The following is a 19821-nucleotide window of genomic DNA, read 5'->3' as shown; positions in this document are numbered from 1 at the left end:
CCAGCTGATGGGTGTGCCTCTGTGCCCCTCGGCAGAGTCACCCACTACTGGCACTCGCCACTTCCTTTTGCAGCTTTTAGTATGTGCTGCTGGTGCGGTTTCTCTCTGAATCTTGCTCATTAGTTTTGTCTGCTGCCAAGACTTCGTATCTGTTGCTGGTTGGTACTTATGAGGAAATGGGAGGGAAGCGATATCCTGTTGCCACGAGTCACCAGAGACCATAGCACCTCCTTCTCCAAAGTGCTGTCTGTTCGCTGTTGAAGCTTTGTTTGGTAGTCCTTAGAGGTCGTTGCCACGGGGCCCTAGTATTTCTTCTGGCAAATTCTCAAATATACTCTATTTCTTGTTCTCCCTCCCTAGTACAGCATAGTCTGCTGACTTCCTCCTGTAGCCCCTCCACCCACTGCCTGAGTGACCCCCACCAGAGCACACCTTGCACAGGTGGAGCTTGTACCCTCCTTCACCCAGGAGTGTGAGGTGCAGTCTTTGCAGCCCTCCGCCTGGATAGCAGCTTCCCTGATAGGAAGCTCTGTCTGGGTGTCTGCCTCCACTCATCCCAGGCTAGCCTGGCTAGGTAGCTGATTCCTGTCTGCGCAGCCCTTGCCTGTTCTCTACCACTATGCTTCCGACAATCTCAAAGCGCTGCCTAATAAGCTGCTGGGTAGGCTTGCACAGTCACCAGCTAGCTGGGGTGACCATTTGGGCTGCAGCCTAAGCCTGTGGGTGAGCAGGACAGGAAGCAGCCTGATAACTGGCAGATCGTGCAGCCCTTCCCACATGTACATCTGCGTGAACTGCCATGCAATCTGTCAATGCCACAATTGGAACGGAATGGAATACTTCCATTTCATTTCACTACAGAACAAGGTAGGCCAAACTGTCCTCATGGTAGCAAAAGAATTATTCTTTCAAAAGCAATAATGAAGAGTTTGCGATGTAACACAAAAGACTCTTAAAAAACATGTCTTAAGAAAAATGTAATGCTATATATACAGTAAAAATCATAATACCTTGTAAATGCCATCATATCTGTTGCCTTCCTCTGGGGCATATTTGCTGATCCGTCGTCCTTTTGAACTGCGCACCACTCGGACTGGCTTACCAGCTCTCCAATTCTTAGACTCTGCTCCATTTTTATCATCCAATGGGGCATCACAGTTAAGGGCCAATGCCCTGAAAATCACATTAAATATCTTCATAAAATAGATTGCTTCATACAACATACTATTGAGATTCAGTGTGACAAGATCAAATTCATTTGCCTTATCCAATTATGTTTACTAAGCAGAAGAAGAATTTGCAGTGAATTCTTCAGTAGACTGCAATACTGATGGAAGCACTGAGATCAACTCTACCATGTCTGAGAATAGGAATACAATATATTAGTTCCAAATGTTCACGATGAAAACTCATCTAATATAGTTAAATGGAAGAAACCAATCCCTTCAGGTTTAATAATTTTTCTTTTTTAAAAATAATTATTTCTCAAGTAACATGGAAGGATTTTAAAAAGTTGTAACAATGGCAAATTATCTCTCTGACTATTCCACATCACTGCATATTTTTATGCTTTTAAAGTGTGCATGAATTGATAGACATTAAGAAAAAGTACATAGTGACTATCCAAAAATATATCAGTAGCAAATATTACTCTTCTTAGTCCATTAGCTGCCTAAGTTTAGGAGTTAAATGCCATGAACTAATTCAGAGACAAGCAAACCATAATGTTCTTCTTTTCTATGTATTTGATCTAGAAGAGTATGATCATCAAAGATTCAGAAAAGACTAAATATCAGTAAACACCACGAAAATGTTCTTCCTTGTTTAGTTGCAGCATCTCCCACATCACATGTTAGCTTTAAGAATGGATGAGAATAAGAATTCATATGCATGAGGGGGGAAAAGTATTGGTTTTGGCAGGAAGTGAAAATCTTTATGGATAAACCTTTATCCTTCCAAAAGGAACACAGAGGAATAAATCTCATGGAGAGAGCTGGCATTTCTTAGAGGAATCATAGAATCATAGAACGGTTTGGGTTGGAAGGGACCTCAAAGATCATCTAGTTCCAACCCCCCCTGCCATGGGCAGGGACACCTTCCACTAGACCAGGTTGCTCAAAGCCCCATCCAACCTGGCCTTGAACACTTCCAGGGAAGAGGCATCCACAGCTTCTCTGGGCAACCTGTTCCAGTGTCTCACCACCCTCACAGTAAAGAATTTCTTCCTTATATCTAATCTAAATCTACCCTCTTTCAGTTTAAAACCATTACCCCTTATCCTATCACTACACTCCCCGATAAAGAGTCCCTCCCCATCTTTCCTGTAGCCCCCTTTAAGTACTGGGAGGCCGCTATAAGGTGTCCCCGGAGCCTTCTCTTCTCTAGGCTGAACAACCCCAACTCTCTCAGCCTGTCCTCAATAAGGGAGGTGCTCCAGCCCCCTGATCATCTTCGTGGCCCTCCTCTGGACCTGCTCGAGCAGATCCATGTCCTTCTTGCGCTGGGGGCCCCAGAGCTGGACACAGCACTGCAGGTGGGGTCTCAGGAGAGTGGAGTGGAGGGGGAGAATCCCCTCCCTCGACCTGCTGGCCACACTGCTCTTGATGCAGCCCAGGACACGGTTGGCTTTCTGGGTTGCGAGCGCACATTGCTGGCTCATAGTCAGTTTTCCATCCACTAATACCCCCAAGTCCTTCTCCGCAGGGCTGCTCTCAATCCACTCATCACCCAGCCTGTATTTGTGCTTGGGATTGCCTCGACCCATGTGCAGGCCCTTGCACTTGGCCTTGTTGAACTTCATGAGGTTTGCACGGGCCCACCTCTCCAGCCTGTTCAGGTCCCTCTGGATGGCACATCCCTTCCCTCCAGCGTGTCGACTGTACCACACAGCTTGGTGTCGTCGGCAAACTTGCTGAGGGTGCACTCAGTCCCACTGTCCATGTTGCCAACAAAGTTGTTAAACAGCACCAGTCCCAACACCGCCCCCTGAGGAACACCACTTGTCACTGCTCTCCTCTTGGACATCAAGCCATTGACCACAACTCTTTGAGTGCGACCATCCAGCCAATTCCTTATCCACCAAGTGGTCCATCCGTCAAATCCATGTGTCTCCAATTTAGAGACAAGGATGTCATGCGGGACAGCGTCAAATCCTTTGCACAAGTCCAGGTAGGAACATTATAATAATGTAGAGGAACATTAAGCAACAGTATTGTCTAAAATTAGCTATTTGTATCTCCATACAGTTGATGAGCAGAAGTAGGCTCCAGCTTGCTCTGAGTCTCTCCTGAAGCACTCACATTTATCCACTATTCATATAGGTGTCCTATTCTAGACACTTGGAGTAAGACAGTACGAATCCCTCCCTGATTAAACAGTTCGAACGTAAAATATTTTTATAGCCATACATTAATTTGAGTGTGGATGAACAAAAGTCTCTGGAATCAGGTTCAAACTCAACCATGGACTACAAAAGAAACAGTGGCGCTCAGTAAAATATGGCAAAATCTACAGCCTGCAATATACGGAAAACTAAGGAAAGGTGAAGTAATGCAGTTTTTTAAAGTATTTCTTTTGTACGGACAAAATAAGAAAACATTCTGGACAAACAAAAAACCAATTCTGATTCTATTGCATGCAATCATGCTGTCCTCCTTCAACCATCACAAGGGTTAAGAAAATTAGACCCAAAGCAAAGACTACCACCAGCCAGTCAAAATGGATAACTGGTAGCACCACGTTACACTCCATGCTCCTCAACTACTACAAAGCAACCAGCTACACACTTTGCCAATGGCTTTCACAACCATTTGCTGAGAGCAGAGGAACGGCAAGATTAAGGAGCCTAGGTTTTATTCCAGGTTCCAATAAAAACTTTGCTTTAATGATTAAAAGCCATTATAAACCTGCTGCCCAAATCTATCTTTTGTCTCTCTTCTTTCCATGCTCTTGTTTCTGTTACATCTATGTCCTCCTTCTCCTCTGTCAGTATCCCAGTCAGGCTTTTCTTCTTTCTCCTCTGAGGACCAGCACAGAGCCTGAAAGAATGCCTCCCCACTCAGTTTTGGTGCTTGACAGAAGCACAGCACATGTCAGATCTGGTAGAGAAAGTGCCAGTCAACCTTAGTACCCCATAGCCACTGCATGGTTAGTTGCTTCATGCAGATGGTATACATTTAGAAATGGAAAGGTATTGAGAATTCCTAGAGTTTAGGCAGCTGTCCTGGTTTCGGCCAGGATAGAGTTAACTTTCCTTGGGCTGAGAGGGAGCACAGCTAAGAGGGCCGGGCCCAGATCGGTCATTGGAGTATTCCATATCATGTGACATCATGCTCAGTATATAAGGGGATGCGTGCTCTCTCAGTTTTGGTTTCCCGGTCGGTCGGTGGTGGGATTTCTGGTGCGGTCGGGATCGCTGCTGGGGGCGGGCTGCGTACCGGTCGCCGGTCGGTGAGCAACTACTGTATATTACCCCTTTGGACTTACTATCATTACTGTTGTTTTGTTACTATTACTAATTTTTTTTTATTCAACCTACGAATTTCTTTTTTTTTTTTTTTGCCCCTCCCCTATTTCACCGGGGGGGGGAGTAAACGACTGGCTGCGTGGTGATTGGCTACCGGCCAAGTTCAAACCACGACAGTAGCTATTTACAGAACATAAATATACTTTAAGCAAATGTCTAATTTATTTTTTTCAAACCTTTTTTTTCTTCAGTCAATTGTTTTTGCCTACAGTTTGGCAAAAATTTGGACAACTTTTATCAGGGACATCAAAACACACAACCCAAAGGCAAAGCAATACTAATTCCTTGTTCTTCATATAAAGTATGAAGGCACTAAAGGCTATGAAAAATATCTAAGATTTCATTTAGTATGGGCAAATGAACATTCTTCATACCTATCTTTCATAAATTGTTAAACCATTTAAGATGAAACTTTATAAGAACAATCTGAGGCAAACACCCAGCACAGAAAATTTCAGCTTAAGAGGTTTAAGTTTGACAAACTTCTAATCAACTGAAAACCAAGCCTTCTCATAAGAAGTGTTGGACAATTTCAGCTAGGTACATAGCTGCCAGCTGAACCTGTAATACAGCAATATATTTTCATCAGTTACAAATAATTCTTTAAATCAACATAACACCATGTTTGACAAAATGCCTCTAAACAGCAGGAGGTGCCACTGTTTACAGTAGCAGAAGATATATAAGAGGGAACAAATTTTGCAAAAAATCATTTTTAAATTAAAGGAATAAAACTCAACTCTTTGGGTCTGGAAATTTTTTTAAAATTAGTCTTAAAAACTTACCTGTTCATGTGTGTTAATGTTTGATCAAATGAATGTTCTCCAATTCTTTTGTTTCCAGAAAGATCTCTACCTCCACTCCCAGTATAAGTGAACTCATCTCCTCGGTCCTGTGTAAGAAGATTATCCTCCATTTTAGCATTCCGTATTAAAGCATCTGAACTGAAAACCTGCTCCTTCATTGGTTCTATTTGCTCAAACAAGAACAATTGCCTGAGGCAAAGAAAAGCACGTGCTCAGTTTTAACATCGTTTTCCTTTCAGAGTAACCATGACAGCAAAAAGCTACTGGTTCAGATGCAACATATTAATCAGAAAGTGTTTATAAAAAAATACACCTGCCTTAAAAAATTCTTTGAACTCCTCAAGCATTACTTTTAGGCACACAAATATTTCTGATAGAGGGAATGCAGTCTAGCTAGTGTTTACTCATTCTCTAACTTCACAGCTTACAAGAAAATCCCATTTGGAAAATACGTAATACATCACTCAGGGGCCTCACTTCTGCTTATTCATGGGACTGAGCACCAATACGGCAAAGCACTTTGTACTTAAGTACAAGACAAGGACTTTACTTCAATAACACTATGCTCATTTATTATCAAGTAAAAAAAAATCAGGACAAAAACCCCAAAGAAAAAGGAGGTGTATAAGGTTTTGGGTTTTTTTTGCATTTGTGGAGGTCACCCCCACCTCAATTTCAGTTGTTCTGAACTTCTAAGAGCTTAGAAGGCTCGTTCAGATGCAAATTTTATGAACTGACATAACTCTAGTAATCTATATTTACCAATGATGAATTATGTGAAACTGAATGAAGGTTGATTAAACGTTCCTTTAAAACAAACTTTAAAAATAATGAAAATATACATAGCGCTTAAGTGAAGCCACTATTATTATTTTTTCTTTAACCTGTCACAAATTCACAATACTCATAACAAATCCAAGTATTTTAGAAAAGTCACAAATATATTTATAATAATGTCTCTCTTTAAAATGCAAATCTTTTACAAAGCATGAAGCACTGATATAAAATGAATACTTAGCAAATTAGTAATTTTCATATGAAGTTTCAGAGCAAAAAACCTAAAAATACTGGTATGCGGTAGGAAAATACAGTCAATTTCTAACCACTATTAAATGTTTGACATCAGCATGGAACCAATACCAACCCACTGCAAGGTTATTACAGCTATTTTTTGACTGGCAATAACAACAAGACAAGTGTCATGACAGAGAAATGTTGGTTGTACAGGGCCATAAAGTAATTACAGAAATGCTATTTACTTTAAACTGTGCAGAAAAATCTTAATAAATTCAGCAACAGAGCTACTAGAGTATTTATCTTTCATTTTTATTTAGATACACAAAAAGAAAACACTAGAAGGTAAAAAATTTGGGTTGGACAAAATACTCAAAATAGAATATTTAAGGAAATTATAGTAATCAGAAACTGGGAGGCATTTTTATCTCTTTTACAGCATTGTTGAAACAAGTACTGGAATAGCATATTTAAAAGGATATTAAAAAACCTGGAGGGGAAAAAAGCAAAGAAATGAACAAGACTAGAGAAACTCAGAAGAGACAAAGGGTATAGTCTGTTTAGTTTAGCAAAAAGGATTATGTACAAGTACTTTCATGAAGGTACCTTCATGAATACTGAATACAAAAATATTTTTTATCTAACAGACAAACATAAATCAAGAAGGAATGGATAGAGGCTTAAGTCAAACAAATCCAAGTGAAAGGCACATATTTAAATATATTTATAATTAACCACTATAATCAATTTCCATAGGAAACAGGGAATTCTCAAACTTCTGAGGCCTCCAAAGTAAAATTAGATGACTCTGGAAGATATTCTTTAGTCAAAGCTATATTTTAGCCATTGGGCTTAATAAAGAGATAAGATAGATGTAAGGCCTGGGCATACATACTTACTTGTCCTATACCCCTTCAGTGTTCTACACGTGAATGGGCAAAATGCTATAGATTTGGGACAAACTGGAAATCCAGGAGAAAGAAAGCGAGGAACAAATGGAATGCTATCTTTTTAGCAGAATTACAGCTTTAAGCACTTGCACCGTGGCCATCTCAATGGGGGGTAGGGGATGGAGATCCACGCAGCAGCAAAGATGCAAGTGTTGTTGATGCGCTAGAAACCACAGAAGCGCCTGAGAACAGTCACGTACAAATTAGGGCTTCTCCCCAAAAAAAGGTGCCAGGATCAATAGCTCAACTGAAGTGCATCTACACCAATGCACACAGCATGGGCAACAAACAGGAGGAGTTGGAAGCCATTGTGCAGCTGGAAAACTATGATGTAATTTCAATCACGGAAACATGGCAGGATGATTCACACAATTGGAGTGCTGCAATGGATGATTATAAACTCTTCAGAAGGGATAGGCAAGGAAGGAGAGGCGGCGGGGTAGCCTTGTATGTTAGGGAGTGTTTTGACTGTTTAGAGCTTGACGATGGTGATGAAAGGGTCAAATGTTTATGGGTAAGAATCAGGGGAAAGGCCAACAAGGCAGATATGGTGGGAGTCTGTTATAGACCACCCAACCAGGATGAAGAGGCAGATGAAATATTCTATAAGCATCTGGGAGAAGTCTCACGATCGCTAGCCCTTGTTCTCGTGGGGGACTTCAACTTACCAGATATCTGCTGGAAATACAATAAAGCGGAGAGGAAACAGTCTAGGAGGTTCCTGGAGTGTGTGGAAGATAACTTCCTGACACAGCTGGTGAGTGATCCAACTAGGGAAGGTGCCCCGCTGGACCTGTTGTTTGTGAACAGAGAAGGACTTGTGGGTGATGTGATGGTTGGAGGCTGTCTTGGGCACAGCGATCATGAAATGATAAATGATATGATTCTTGGAGAAGTAAGGAGGGTGGTTAGCAGAACTGTCACTTGGACTTCCAGAGGGCAGACTTTGTCCTGTTTAGGGGCCTGGTTGACAGAGTCCCTTGGGAGGCAGTCCTGAAGGGCAAAGGAGTCCAGGAAGGCTGGACATTCTTCAAGAAGGAAATCTTAAAGGAGCAGGAGCAGGACATCCCTATGTGCCAAAAGACAAGCCGGTGGGGAAGAACACCGTCCTGGAAGAACAGACAGCTTTGGCTGGAACTCAGGAAAAAAAAAGGGAGTTTATGACCTTTGGAAGAAGGGGCAGGCAACTCAGGAGGACTACAGAGATGTTGTGAGGTTATGCAGGGAGAAAATTAGAAGGGCCAAAGCCCAAATAGAACTTAATTTGGCCACTGTGGTAAAAGACAGTAACAAATGTTTCTAGAAATACATTGACAACAAAAGGAGAGCTAAGGAGAATCACCATCCTTTATTGGATGCAGGGGGAAACGTAGTGACAAAGGATGAGGAAAAGGCTGAGGCGCTCGATGCCTTCTTTGCCTCAGTCTTTAATAGTAAGACCAGTTGTTCTCGGGGTACCCAGCCCCCTGAGCTGGAAGACAGAGATGGGGAGCAGAATGAAGCCCCCATAATCCAAGGGGAAATGGTTAGCAACCTGCTACACCACTTAGACATACACAAGTCTATGGGGCCATATGGGATCCACCCAAAGGTACCGAAGGAGCTGGCGCAAGTGCTCACCAAGCCACTTTCCATCATTTATCAGCAGTCCTGGCTAACCGGCAGGGTCCCAGCTGACTGGAGGTTTGTAAATGTGACGCCCATCTACAAGAAGGGCCGGAAGGAGGATCGGCGAACTACAGGCCTGTCAGCCTGACCTCGGTGCTGGGGAAGGTTATGGAGCTGCTCATCTTGAGTGCCATCGCAAGGCACGTACAGGGCAACCAGGTGATCAGGCCCAGTCAGCATGGGTTTGTGAAAGGCAGGTCCTCCTTGACTAGCCTGATCTCCTTCTGTGACAAGATGATCAGCTTAGTGGATGAGGGAAAGGCTGTGGGTGTTGTTTACCTGGACTTTAGTAAAGCCTTTGTCACCGTTTCCCCCAGCATTCTCCTGGAGAAACTGGCTGCTCATGGCTTGGACAGGTGCACTGTTCACTGGATAAAAAAACTGGCTGGATGGCCGGGCCCAAAGAGTTGTGGTGAATGGAGTTAAATCCGGTTGGCGGCCGGTCACAAGTGGTGTCCCCCAGGGCTCGGTTTTGGGGCCAGTTCTGATTAATACCTTTATCAATGATCTGGATGAGGGCATCAAGTGCACCCTCAGTAAGTTTGCAGACGACACCAAGTTGGGTGGGAGCGTTGATCTGCTTGAGGGCAGGAAGGCTCTACAGAGGGATCTGGACAGGCTGGATCGATGGTCCGAGGCCAATTGTATGAGGTGCAAGAAGGCTCAGTGCCGGGTCCTGCACCTGGGTCACAACAACCCCATGCAACGCTACAGGCTTGGAGAAGAGTGACTGGAAAGCTGCCCGGCGGGAAAAGGACCTGGGGGTGTTGGTCGACAGCCGGCTGAATATGAGCCAGCAGTGAGCCTAGGTGGCCAAGAAGGCCAATGCCATCCTGGCTTGTATCAGAAATAGTGTGGCCAGCAGGACTAGGGCAGGGATCGTCCCCCTGTACTTGGTGCTGGTGAGGCCGCACCTTGAATACTGTGTTCAGTTTTGGGCCCCTCACTACAAGAAAGACACTGAGGTGCTGGAGCGTGTCCAAAGAAGGTGAACGAAGCTGGTGAAGGGTCTAGAGCACAAGTCTTATGAGGAGCGGCTGAGGGAACTGGAGAAAAGGAGGCTGAGGGGAGACCTTATTGGGCTCTACAACGACCTGAAAGGACGTTGTAATGAGATGGGTGCCAGTCTCTTTTGCCAAGTAACGAGAGGAAATGGCCTCAAGTTGCGCCAGGGGAGGTTTAGATTGGATATTAGGAAAAATGTCTTCACCGAAAGGGTTGTCAAGCACTGGAACAGGCTGCCCAGGGAAGCGGTTGGGTCACCATCCCTGGAGGTATTTAAAAGACGTGTAGACGTGGTGCTTAGGGACATGGTTTAGTGGTGGACTTGGTAGTGTTAGGTTAACGGTTGGACTCGATGATCTTAAGGGTCCTTTCCAACCTAAATGATTCTGTGATTGTATGATGGTTGTTACAGATCAAATTACCAGAGGATGGCATCTCTTAGCACTTTTCAGTATAACAGTACCCCTTACCTCATTTCTGCTCATCTTCTCAAAAGAACTTTCCTTGCCAAAATATCAGATAAAAAATAATAGTTGCTGGAATAGGAAGAAAACAGGACTGATAAGCAACTTAAATAGAGCCCTCATCATATTAAAGAAGAACAGGGGTGCTTATTTGGAGGAAGGGGGGAAATGGAAAGGACATTGAACCTCTGATGTAAGGTGAAATACGATACACAACTAGCAATCCCTAGAGTAGGGAGAGAGAAAGTGGAAGAATATGGAATTGCTAGCATGGAGAAAGGAAGTGTAGACTGGCAAGAAATGGGGCCACACAGTCATTAGAGTAAGGTAAGTATGGGCATAAATACAGCTTCTGGCACACGAGAGTGATGCTGGCAGAGTAGGAGAGAAGAATGAAAGATGTACAGAACCTACTCCCACAGGAGATAATGCATTTTACATTGGAATATGCCAGGAATATACACACAGCCAACTACTGAGGATCTCCTGATGGGTAGCGACTCATTAAACCATGATTCCTCAATAACTTTAAGTTATGATCCTACCTACGGACAATTCAGGATCTTTCTATCAACTTTTGCAATGTTCAACTGACAGCCTGTATGTGAGAGGTGAGGGTTGAAGGCTTCTTAAATTTCAACAGGATCTTAGGGCAGAGCTCAAGATACTGATACTGCCATAAATTCTGGACTGGACAGACAAAGAAAAGACTGAAAAAGGTGACAATCAGCAAAGGGAATTTGTTAGTGGTATCTGCATTCCAACTGTTTATGAGAGGCCTCAAATCCCTCTTTAGAAACAATGTAATTGTCCAGAAAAAAATGCTGCTAGAACACATTCTTATCTTTCCTTTCTTCCTTCCTCTTACCTTTCCCCCAGTTTTTCCTACCTTAAAAGAGGTCATTTTATCCTATTTTGCTTCTGCTTTCCAAAGCTTGATTTTGCTTCCCTGCACCAAAACTTTCTGTCAGCAGCTAACAAGACTTTTTGGTATTCTCTCTTCTCTTAACGTTTTATGACTTTCTCCCTCTTTCCTTATGTTGTTTCCATAAAATTTGTAAAGTACATCATGTTTTAGATCAAATGAGCTTCTGCTCTGCGTAAATTTTATATTATCTCAGTAGAAGCACTAACCTTGGAGATATTAGAGCTGTGGGTACATTTTTCATAGGAGTGCCTCAACAAGCTACTCAGCCTCAAACAATGACAGACACAAAATAAGATTACATTAAATCACGTTTCTCTGTTGCAGTGTTGTATACCTGGTTTTGAATCTAACAAACAAGTAGCGAAGAATCAAAAAGTAAGACTTTAAATTCCACCAATGTCCTTGAGCATAGTGTTCCTATAGGCTAGGCTCAACTCTGAAGTCATGCAGCACTTCATGAGGATATTAGCTACTACAACTCATGTAAATTTAGGCTACCTGAAGATGGTGGCAAATCTATTTTTTTTGCATTTAATATTTATCTTCTGTAGTATGCTCAGATTTCAACATCTTTAACATCTTCATTAATGATCTGGATAATGAACTGGGAAGAGTGGCTGATACTCCAGAGGGTTGTGCTGCCTTCCAGATGGACCTTGAAGACTGGAGAAATGGGCTGAGAGGACAGCAAAGGGAAGTGCAAAGTCCTGCATGTGGGGAGGAAAAACCTTATGTACCAGTATATGCTGGGGACTGCCCAGCTGGAAAGCAGCTTTGCAGAAAAGGACCTGGGGGTCCTGGTGAACACCAAGTTGAACATGAGCCAGAAATGTGTCCTTGGGTCAAAGAAGGTGTAGTGAACGTGACTGGAACATCTAGGAGTTAGTGATCCACATAACAGTTAATCTGAGTAGGCCCAGCCCTGTGCTGTGCTGTGCTGTGCTGCATGTACAGCAATGGCCTTCAGGCCTGTGTTGTGCTGCACAAATCCCTTGGCCGCAGGATCAACTCAGGCAGCTTCATTGTAACAGAGGAGCCTGCGGGCAGCTCCCACTCGGTACTGGTGATTACGCCACCTGCGTGGCCTTGCCTTCACCTAACAGTGCAGCAAGAAGCTCTCATGAGAACAGTTTTTGTTTTAACAGTAAAAATCATGGAGCTGTTTCCTCATAAGAAAATCCTATAATAGCTTGAATGACCAAAATGGGAGAATCTCTGCTACGGACAGTGTCTGTATGGCGTGCTACACGTGTATGGGAGGTCCATTCGATGCTACACTGCTTGGGGTTGCCAGCATCTAAAGAGACATAAGATTATCTATGCTATTCTCTCTATTATGAAGGGACTGGAGCATCTCTCCTATGAAGAAAGGCTGAGAGAGCTGGGATTGTTCAGCCTAGAGAAGGCTCAGGCAGGATCTTATCAATGTATATAAATACCTGAAGGGAGGGTGCAAAGAAGACGAAACCAGGCTCTCTTCAGTGATGCCCAGTGACAGGACCAGAGGCAATGGGCACAAATGGAAACACAGGACATTTCTTCCGAACATACAGAAAAACTTTTTTACCGTGGGGGTGACTGAGCACTGCAACAGGTTGTCCAGGGAGGTTGTGAAACCTCTCTTTTGGACATATTCAAAAGCCATCTGGACATGGTCCTGGTCAGCCAGCTCTAGGTCACCCTGCTTGAGCAGGGAGGTTGGACCAGATGACCTCCAGAGGTCCCTTTCAACCTCAACCATTCTGTGATTCTATGACCATGATCCTATGGCTTGTTTAGTCTCATATATACACGAAAACCTGTATCTGTCAAGATAGAAAATATTATATGATTAAAGGTTAAGATTTTCTTTAGTATCACAAAACCAAAATAAAAGCCTTTTTTTTTTAAAAAAAAAGAAGCTATTAAATCCAAGACAATGTTTAAATATAGGACTCTTGTTTGAAAGAATAAAATTGGGTTTTTCAGACTGTGAAAGTAACCTTCAACACAATGCAAGTACAGACGAGACACTGAGGGATTTGAAGATCAGGAGACAGGGAGACATTTCACAAAATTATACAAGAAAGATAATTTTTTTGTATTAGCATTTTGTATAAACTGAAAGGTAACAACAATATGGAACAATATGTAAAGGAAGGTGGAGAGGAGGCTATTGCAGAACAGAAAACAATAGTATGCCTAAGAATCTGAAATACTAGTAACAAGAAAGTATGAATTTTAAAAATACCATATAACAAAATAATGTCAAATATGCCCTTAATATCATAGGTGGGAAGAGGAAGCAGATAACAAATCTGAATGAATGGGAAGATGCTTGCTAGCTATTCCCATAGTAGAGAGATCACTCAAAATGTCTCATACTGGAACACTAGTTCCAAACTAATAGGTGCCAAATCAGCATGGCAATTAAGAGATGTTGGAACCATGACATCATCTATAAAAATGGATAGCAAGTGTCAGGTTTTCAGCTCCATAATCAGTTCAGATGACACACTAGACAGAGTCTCAATGGAATGACTGTAATGAGTTTCTGATATTGGATCCGCAGCAATATAAACAGAAATTAGAACATCTCAAAGGACCTGCGCCCTTAGCAACAGAGTTAGCAGGGCATATTTCAAGACATTTATATGTGATACAGCATTTGTACCTAGCACATCAGTAACAGTTCTCACACTGGATCCAGATGATGTAGGTAGCTAGCTAGCATAGATACAGATCATACATACCATTTTGACTAGCAGTTTACCCAGACCTTTGGATATAACAAGTGTTGACTCAAATCTGAAGCTCTTATTGCTACTTCATTTGTATCTAAAATCATTTCAGTGAGCAATTAATCAGTCTTGGCAATGCATCTTTGGCACTGGTAGAACCGATCTAGCATTTTCATTAAGGAATAAATATTAAACAATGGTTCAGAGGTTCTGGATCTTCATCATAAGCTCCAGACAAATCTAGAGATCTAAATATTATTAATGCTGTAACTGTACAATTTCAAGGAAGTAGAACACAACTATACTGTCACCTTGGAACTGATTACCCAAGCACAAGATTGATGTGGATACAGGCTATCCAAAATGGACAGTGGACTGTTTCATAAAGCCATGTATTAATGCCACATTCTAAGCACTAGATTTGATTGACCTGGATTAAACAAAGAATCTAAACAACAAGTATATTAGCTTGGAGTCACATTTGAGACACTAGAACTACCCTATAAAATATATATCTATATATTATATACCCTCAGACTCCTCTGCAAAAGTATGTGAGTGATCACAGCAGATAATATTCTCCAATACATTCTAAACCTCAATGTTAAGAGGCACCATATGATTCTATATGCAAAAGCCACTTAGTGAAGAAACAAACTTTGTTAATCTGAACAACACTGAATGAAAATTAACATCTTAATAACACTACCTCAATCCCACAGAAGTATGGAGCTCAAAATTTATACACAAAGGAAGTAAACATAGTTTTTGACCCCAACTCAAAACCAGTGACAACAACTAGGATATCAATTTTGCGACTCAAGGAAAAAGTAAAATATCTTCAGACACTTAATTTGATGAATAAGTACTTCAAAATCATTTAACCGTGCAGTTTGTGATCATATCTTTCACAGTAGCTCAAAGTAACTAATATCTGGGTTACAAATGTTAATCCATTCTGAAAAAAATTCTTACTTTCAAATTCACAAAATAATTCTTGTTATTTCTCAGCTAATATGCCCATTATAGTTATTAAGTATCAACAACAGGACCACCAGAAGATCTGCAGTTTTAACAAAACCAACACTAAATCTAAGCACTATTGTTAATGCATTTTAAATCAGGTAATGGAAGTAATTCAAGGCCTTGTCACTAAAATCCTAGCATAAGCATTCACAAGAGAGATATTGACATATAAAAATTTTGATGTATGTTAGACTATTTTACATATGAAGCTAAATTTTATTTGGTCTAATGTTCGTTTTGCAAAGTACAACCTTATTCCTTTTCAATTTTGAGGCCAAATTTTGTATTGAGGCAACTTGCTATTACCAAGCATTCCAAACCCTCAGGTGAGCAAAGTCCCTCATAAGTCTATGTTTGCAGGATCATGAGCTTCCAAATGTGAATCATAAAAAAGACAAAATCTGCAAGTCAAACAGTGAATTCTATTTCCTGCAATATATTTTTGAAACTACTCTTACCCCAGTGGTAAACTGTTCATTCAGAACCAGAGAGCATTAAAGACGTCACATGTTGGCAGTAAGTATAAAAAGTTTGAAAGAGATTATAAATATACAGTAAAATGTTCTCCAAAATGTATTTATTTCATAGAGTTATCAAATTATTTAGGTTGGAAAGGACCTCTCATGGTCTCTAAGTCCAACCCTCACTCAAAACAGATCCAGTTAGAGTGAGTTGCTCAGGGCTTTGTCCAGTCAAGGTGTGGATATCTCCAGGGATGGAGATCCCATAATTTCTTTGGGCCCTAGTTCCAGTGTTTGATTACTTGTATGAGGATTGGGTTTTTTTCTTATACCTAACTGGAATATCCCATGTTCCAACTTGTCTCCATTGTCTCTCATCCTTCCACTGCGCACCTCTAAGAGTCTAGCTCTGTTTTCTCTACGTGCTCCCATTACGTAGCTGAAGACAGCAGTAAGATCTTCGTGAGCCTTCTCTTCTTACAGCTGAACAAACTGAGTTCTCTCCATGTTTGTCATGTGTTCCAACCCCCTGATCAGCTTGGTGACCCTCCACTGGACTTGCTCCATTATGTCTATCTTGTATGTCTGAGTCACGGGCATTTTTTTGTCCTGACCTCACTAAAATTAAAATGTAACTTTAGAGGTATAATGACTCCAAAAGAGGAGGCATCTATCTTTTTTAACTTGACAACAGTAAAAGCAATAACCAGGGCAGAACTTGAAGTATATCACTTGTACATCACTTGATATATCGGAGGGTTGTGCTGCCATTCAGAGGGTTCTCAACAGACTTGAGAAATGGGATGAGAGGTAGCTCATGCAGTTCAACAAAAGGAAATGTCAAGTCTTGCACCTGGAGAAAAATAACCCCAGGCACCAGTACACACTGGGGGCCCACCAGCTGGAAAGCAGCTTGGCAGGAAAGGCCCTGGGGGTCCTGGTATACACCAAGTTGAACATGAGCCAGCAACGTGCCCTTGCCGCAAGAAAGGCTAACAATATCCTGGGCTGCATAGTGTTGCTAGCAGATGGAGGGAGGTGATCCTTCCCCTCTACTCAGCAATGGTGAGGCTACACCTGGAGCCCTGTGTCCAGTTCCGGGCTCCCGAGTACGAGAGACATAACTGGAGGGAGTCCAAGAAAGGGCCACTAAGATGATTAAGGGACTGGAGCACCTCACATATGAGGAAAGGCTGAAAGAGCTGGGACTGTTTAGCCTAGGGAAGAGAAGGCTCAGGGGGGGATCTCATCAATGTGTGCAAATATCTGAAGGGAGGGTGCAGAGAGGATGAGCCAGGCTCTTTTCAGTGGTGCCCAGTGACAGGACAAGAGGCAATGGGCACAAGCTGAAACACAGGAGGTTCCATCTGAACATAAGGAAACACCTTTCACTGTGACGGTGGTTGAAAACTGGAACAGGCTGCCCAGAGAGACTATGGAGTTTCATTACATAGATATATTCAAAAGCTGACTGGACACAGTCCTGCTCTGCTTGAGCAGGGATGTTGGACTAGACCCTCTCAAGAGGTCCCTTCCAACCTCAGTGATTCTGTTATTCTGTGACTTGTAAAACATAAGTTTTTAAATGATAATAAATTCAGACTATATAAGCACATTGAAACTTGACTTCCATAAACATTCTAAAATTTACTGTAATATGAGACTAAGGATATTCTTTAAGAAAAATTTATTTTGAAATTTATTCTAAAAATAGTAACACATAGCAAATTAGATATTGAGTAGTAGTAATTTCTGCATACTCACATTTTTGTAAGTACCAATTTTAGGATCAGCAACAGACACCACTTTTCATCTTTATAAACTTTAAAATAACATATTAGTGATTTGACTAAATGACATACCACTTCATCTTCAAATCCTCCAGCTAGTACAAGTGAATAAGCTCCATCGTTACTGCGTCCATGAATTCCACCAACATGGGGTCTATGAACACCTGCTTCACTCACCTTGAGTATTAAAAAAAGAACAAAGTTAAAAATAATTTTTCAAAACAACTGGCTTTCTGCAATATTTTTTCTGCTTAAAAATTATTTCCATAAGTATGTCTGTGTAACAGGATTGCCATTAAAGGAAGTAATTTTATGAATTTTTTAAGGAAAAAAAAGTCACAAAAGAAATGACATCCAATGAAAAGAAAGGACAATATAGAACAGTGCTGACACAAAGATGAATAGGCACACTTTGCCCCTTAGGAAAAATCTTCACAATTCTTGCCATAAGTGACATTTAAGACCAGATTCATGGTTGCTTAGACCAACTCAAAGAAGATACAGATTATCTTTCTAATTCAGTAGTATTTTAAATGTGTGTAAATAATTATGCAAGAAAGATCACAGTGAGTCAATTTTTTTGGGGTGAAAATTATGTCAAGTATTGTTAAAAGTTAACCAGCTCAGGAAAATTCAATCACATTTACAGCCTTCCTTCATCTATGAACATTTTCTCCTTTTCCAGCTCTGCCCAACTCCTGTACTTCCCCCCACACATGCAATTTTATAAGAATTTGCATTCTTTGCTATTGACATAAGAATATAAGTCATCAAACTGCATCAAACCAGAGTTCCAGCTAGCCAAATATCCTTTCTCTGACAACAAATAAAAACAGATAGCTGGTCAGTGTGAAAACTGACTATGCAAGTGCACAATGATATTTACGTGTAATTTTCTCAGTTTCCAGTTATGTGTGGCTTAGATTTCCTGAGCCAAAGGCATAATCTGCATTTCATGGAAGAAAAGTCAACCAATGGTTATTAATTTAACTACTTGAGTTCTGAACTCTTGCACACTCTTAGCTTTCACAATATCCTACAGGAAAGAGTTCACAGTATTGCTGCATATTGCATGAATTAGTACTGCTTACATTCATTCTTAATCTAGCACCTGATAATTTAATTTGATGCCCCCTCCTTTTGCATCAAAAAAGAACATACAGTCATTCCCTATTCACCTTCTTCAATTTTAATAGACCTCTGTAGCATACCATCTTTCATACAATTTTTATATGAAAGCCATTCCATACCCTTAACCATCCTTGTTCTTCATAATTATATTGTTTTTCCTCTTCCTTTCTCAATAATTCCTAACACTTGATTTACGTTTCTGACCACTACTGACCACAAAGATGACATATTTAAAAAAATACCTATTACAAGTTCTCTTTCCTAAATTATAATAATTAGCTGAAAGCCCTTTATCAGCTATGAAAAGTTGTTATTTTTTTTTCTCCCTCATCTTTACTATCCATGACAACCTAGCATTGTCACTTAACTGTCAGTTATTTGTCAACTTTTCCAGACCATTTATGAGCATGTTGAACAGCACAGGCCTCACTACCACTCTGTTCTCTCCCATTCCATTAAACGTCATTTCATTAATTCCTCTCTCCCTTCTTTCATTTTCATGAGGTATCCAGAATTTGACTTTCTGCCCTTTGGATGCTGTATCCAGAAACAGTTCTAAGTCAATTTCCTTCTAGGAAAAAGAGAGTTGTAAGCCTTTGAACTACATGACCATGCATAATATATAATACATTACATTTAAATATTCTTAAGAAGCTTGTTGCATGAAAAAAGGAAGAAAACCATGATACAGCATTTACAGCATTTTCCTTCTAAATTCTCATAAATTTGCTAAGAACCCATTTTCATACAGTCGAATCAGAAATAAAAGTGTAACTTTTTACATGGAAAAATGTTGATCTTTTTTAAAAGTATGTAGTTAATATGTAGCCATTATTAAATAATTATGTACAAATGAACTCTTCTAATATCTACACCCTACGTTATAAGTCTTATCTGCTTAATTTTCTGAGAAAAACAAAGCTCTTATATTCCTGTTTGCAATCATCACTTGAAAGCTCTGGGATCTATTTGATCTATTCCACCAATGGAATCATTAAAGAGATGGAATTCTAACTTTTATTCCTACTGATACTGGCTGATCCAGTAACAGAGATCGTGAGTTTGCAGAACTGATTTTTAAAACTTCCCCTATCTAAGAGAATATAATGTACCTGGAAACTAATTTAAAGATTAATGATTACAGAAGTACTTTTTCAGAATATAAATATATTTTGAAGTATTTATTTTAGCTTGCTTCACAGAAAAGTTCTTCAAATATGGCAGGGATAAATCAAAATATCACAAAAACCATAAGAATAGACATTATTTTTCTCAAACGAGTAGTTGTGTGTAAAATCAATCAATAATTGACACTAACACTGCAATTTTATAT

At 40.8% G+C, this 19821-nt stretch overlaps 1 protein-coding gene across 1 annotated transcript in view; it reads right to left on the bottom strand.

Annotated features, from left to right (window-relative positions):
* The window catches only part of LOC141919050 (E3 ubiquitin-protein ligase UHRF2-like), a 76505-nt gene that overhangs the window by 12928 nt on the left and 43756 nt on the right, over positions 1 to 19821 (bottom strand). Inside the window, exons 8-10 of the mRNA XM_074814048.1 lie at positions 17430 to 17534; positions 5311 to 5417; positions 1011 to 1173 (exon numbers count right to left, since the gene is read on the bottom strand). Of these exons, the coding sequence (XP_074670149.1) occupies positions 1011 to 1173; positions 5311 to 5417; positions 17430 to 17534 (375 nt within the window). The remainder of the gene's footprint in view (positions 1 to 1010; positions 1174 to 5310; positions 5418 to 17429; positions 17535 to 19821) is intronic.

This window comes from Strix aluco, unplaced genomic scaffold (assembly GCF_031877795.1).
Source record: "Strix aluco isolate bStrAlu1 unplaced genomic scaffold, bStrAlu1.hap1 HAP1_SCAFFOLD_108, whole genome shotgun sequence".
Taxonomy (NCBI): domain Eukaryota; kingdom Metazoa; phylum Chordata; class Aves; order Strigiformes; family Strigidae; genus Strix; species Strix aluco.
This window is presented reverse-complemented; position numbering and strand designations above follow the sequence as displayed.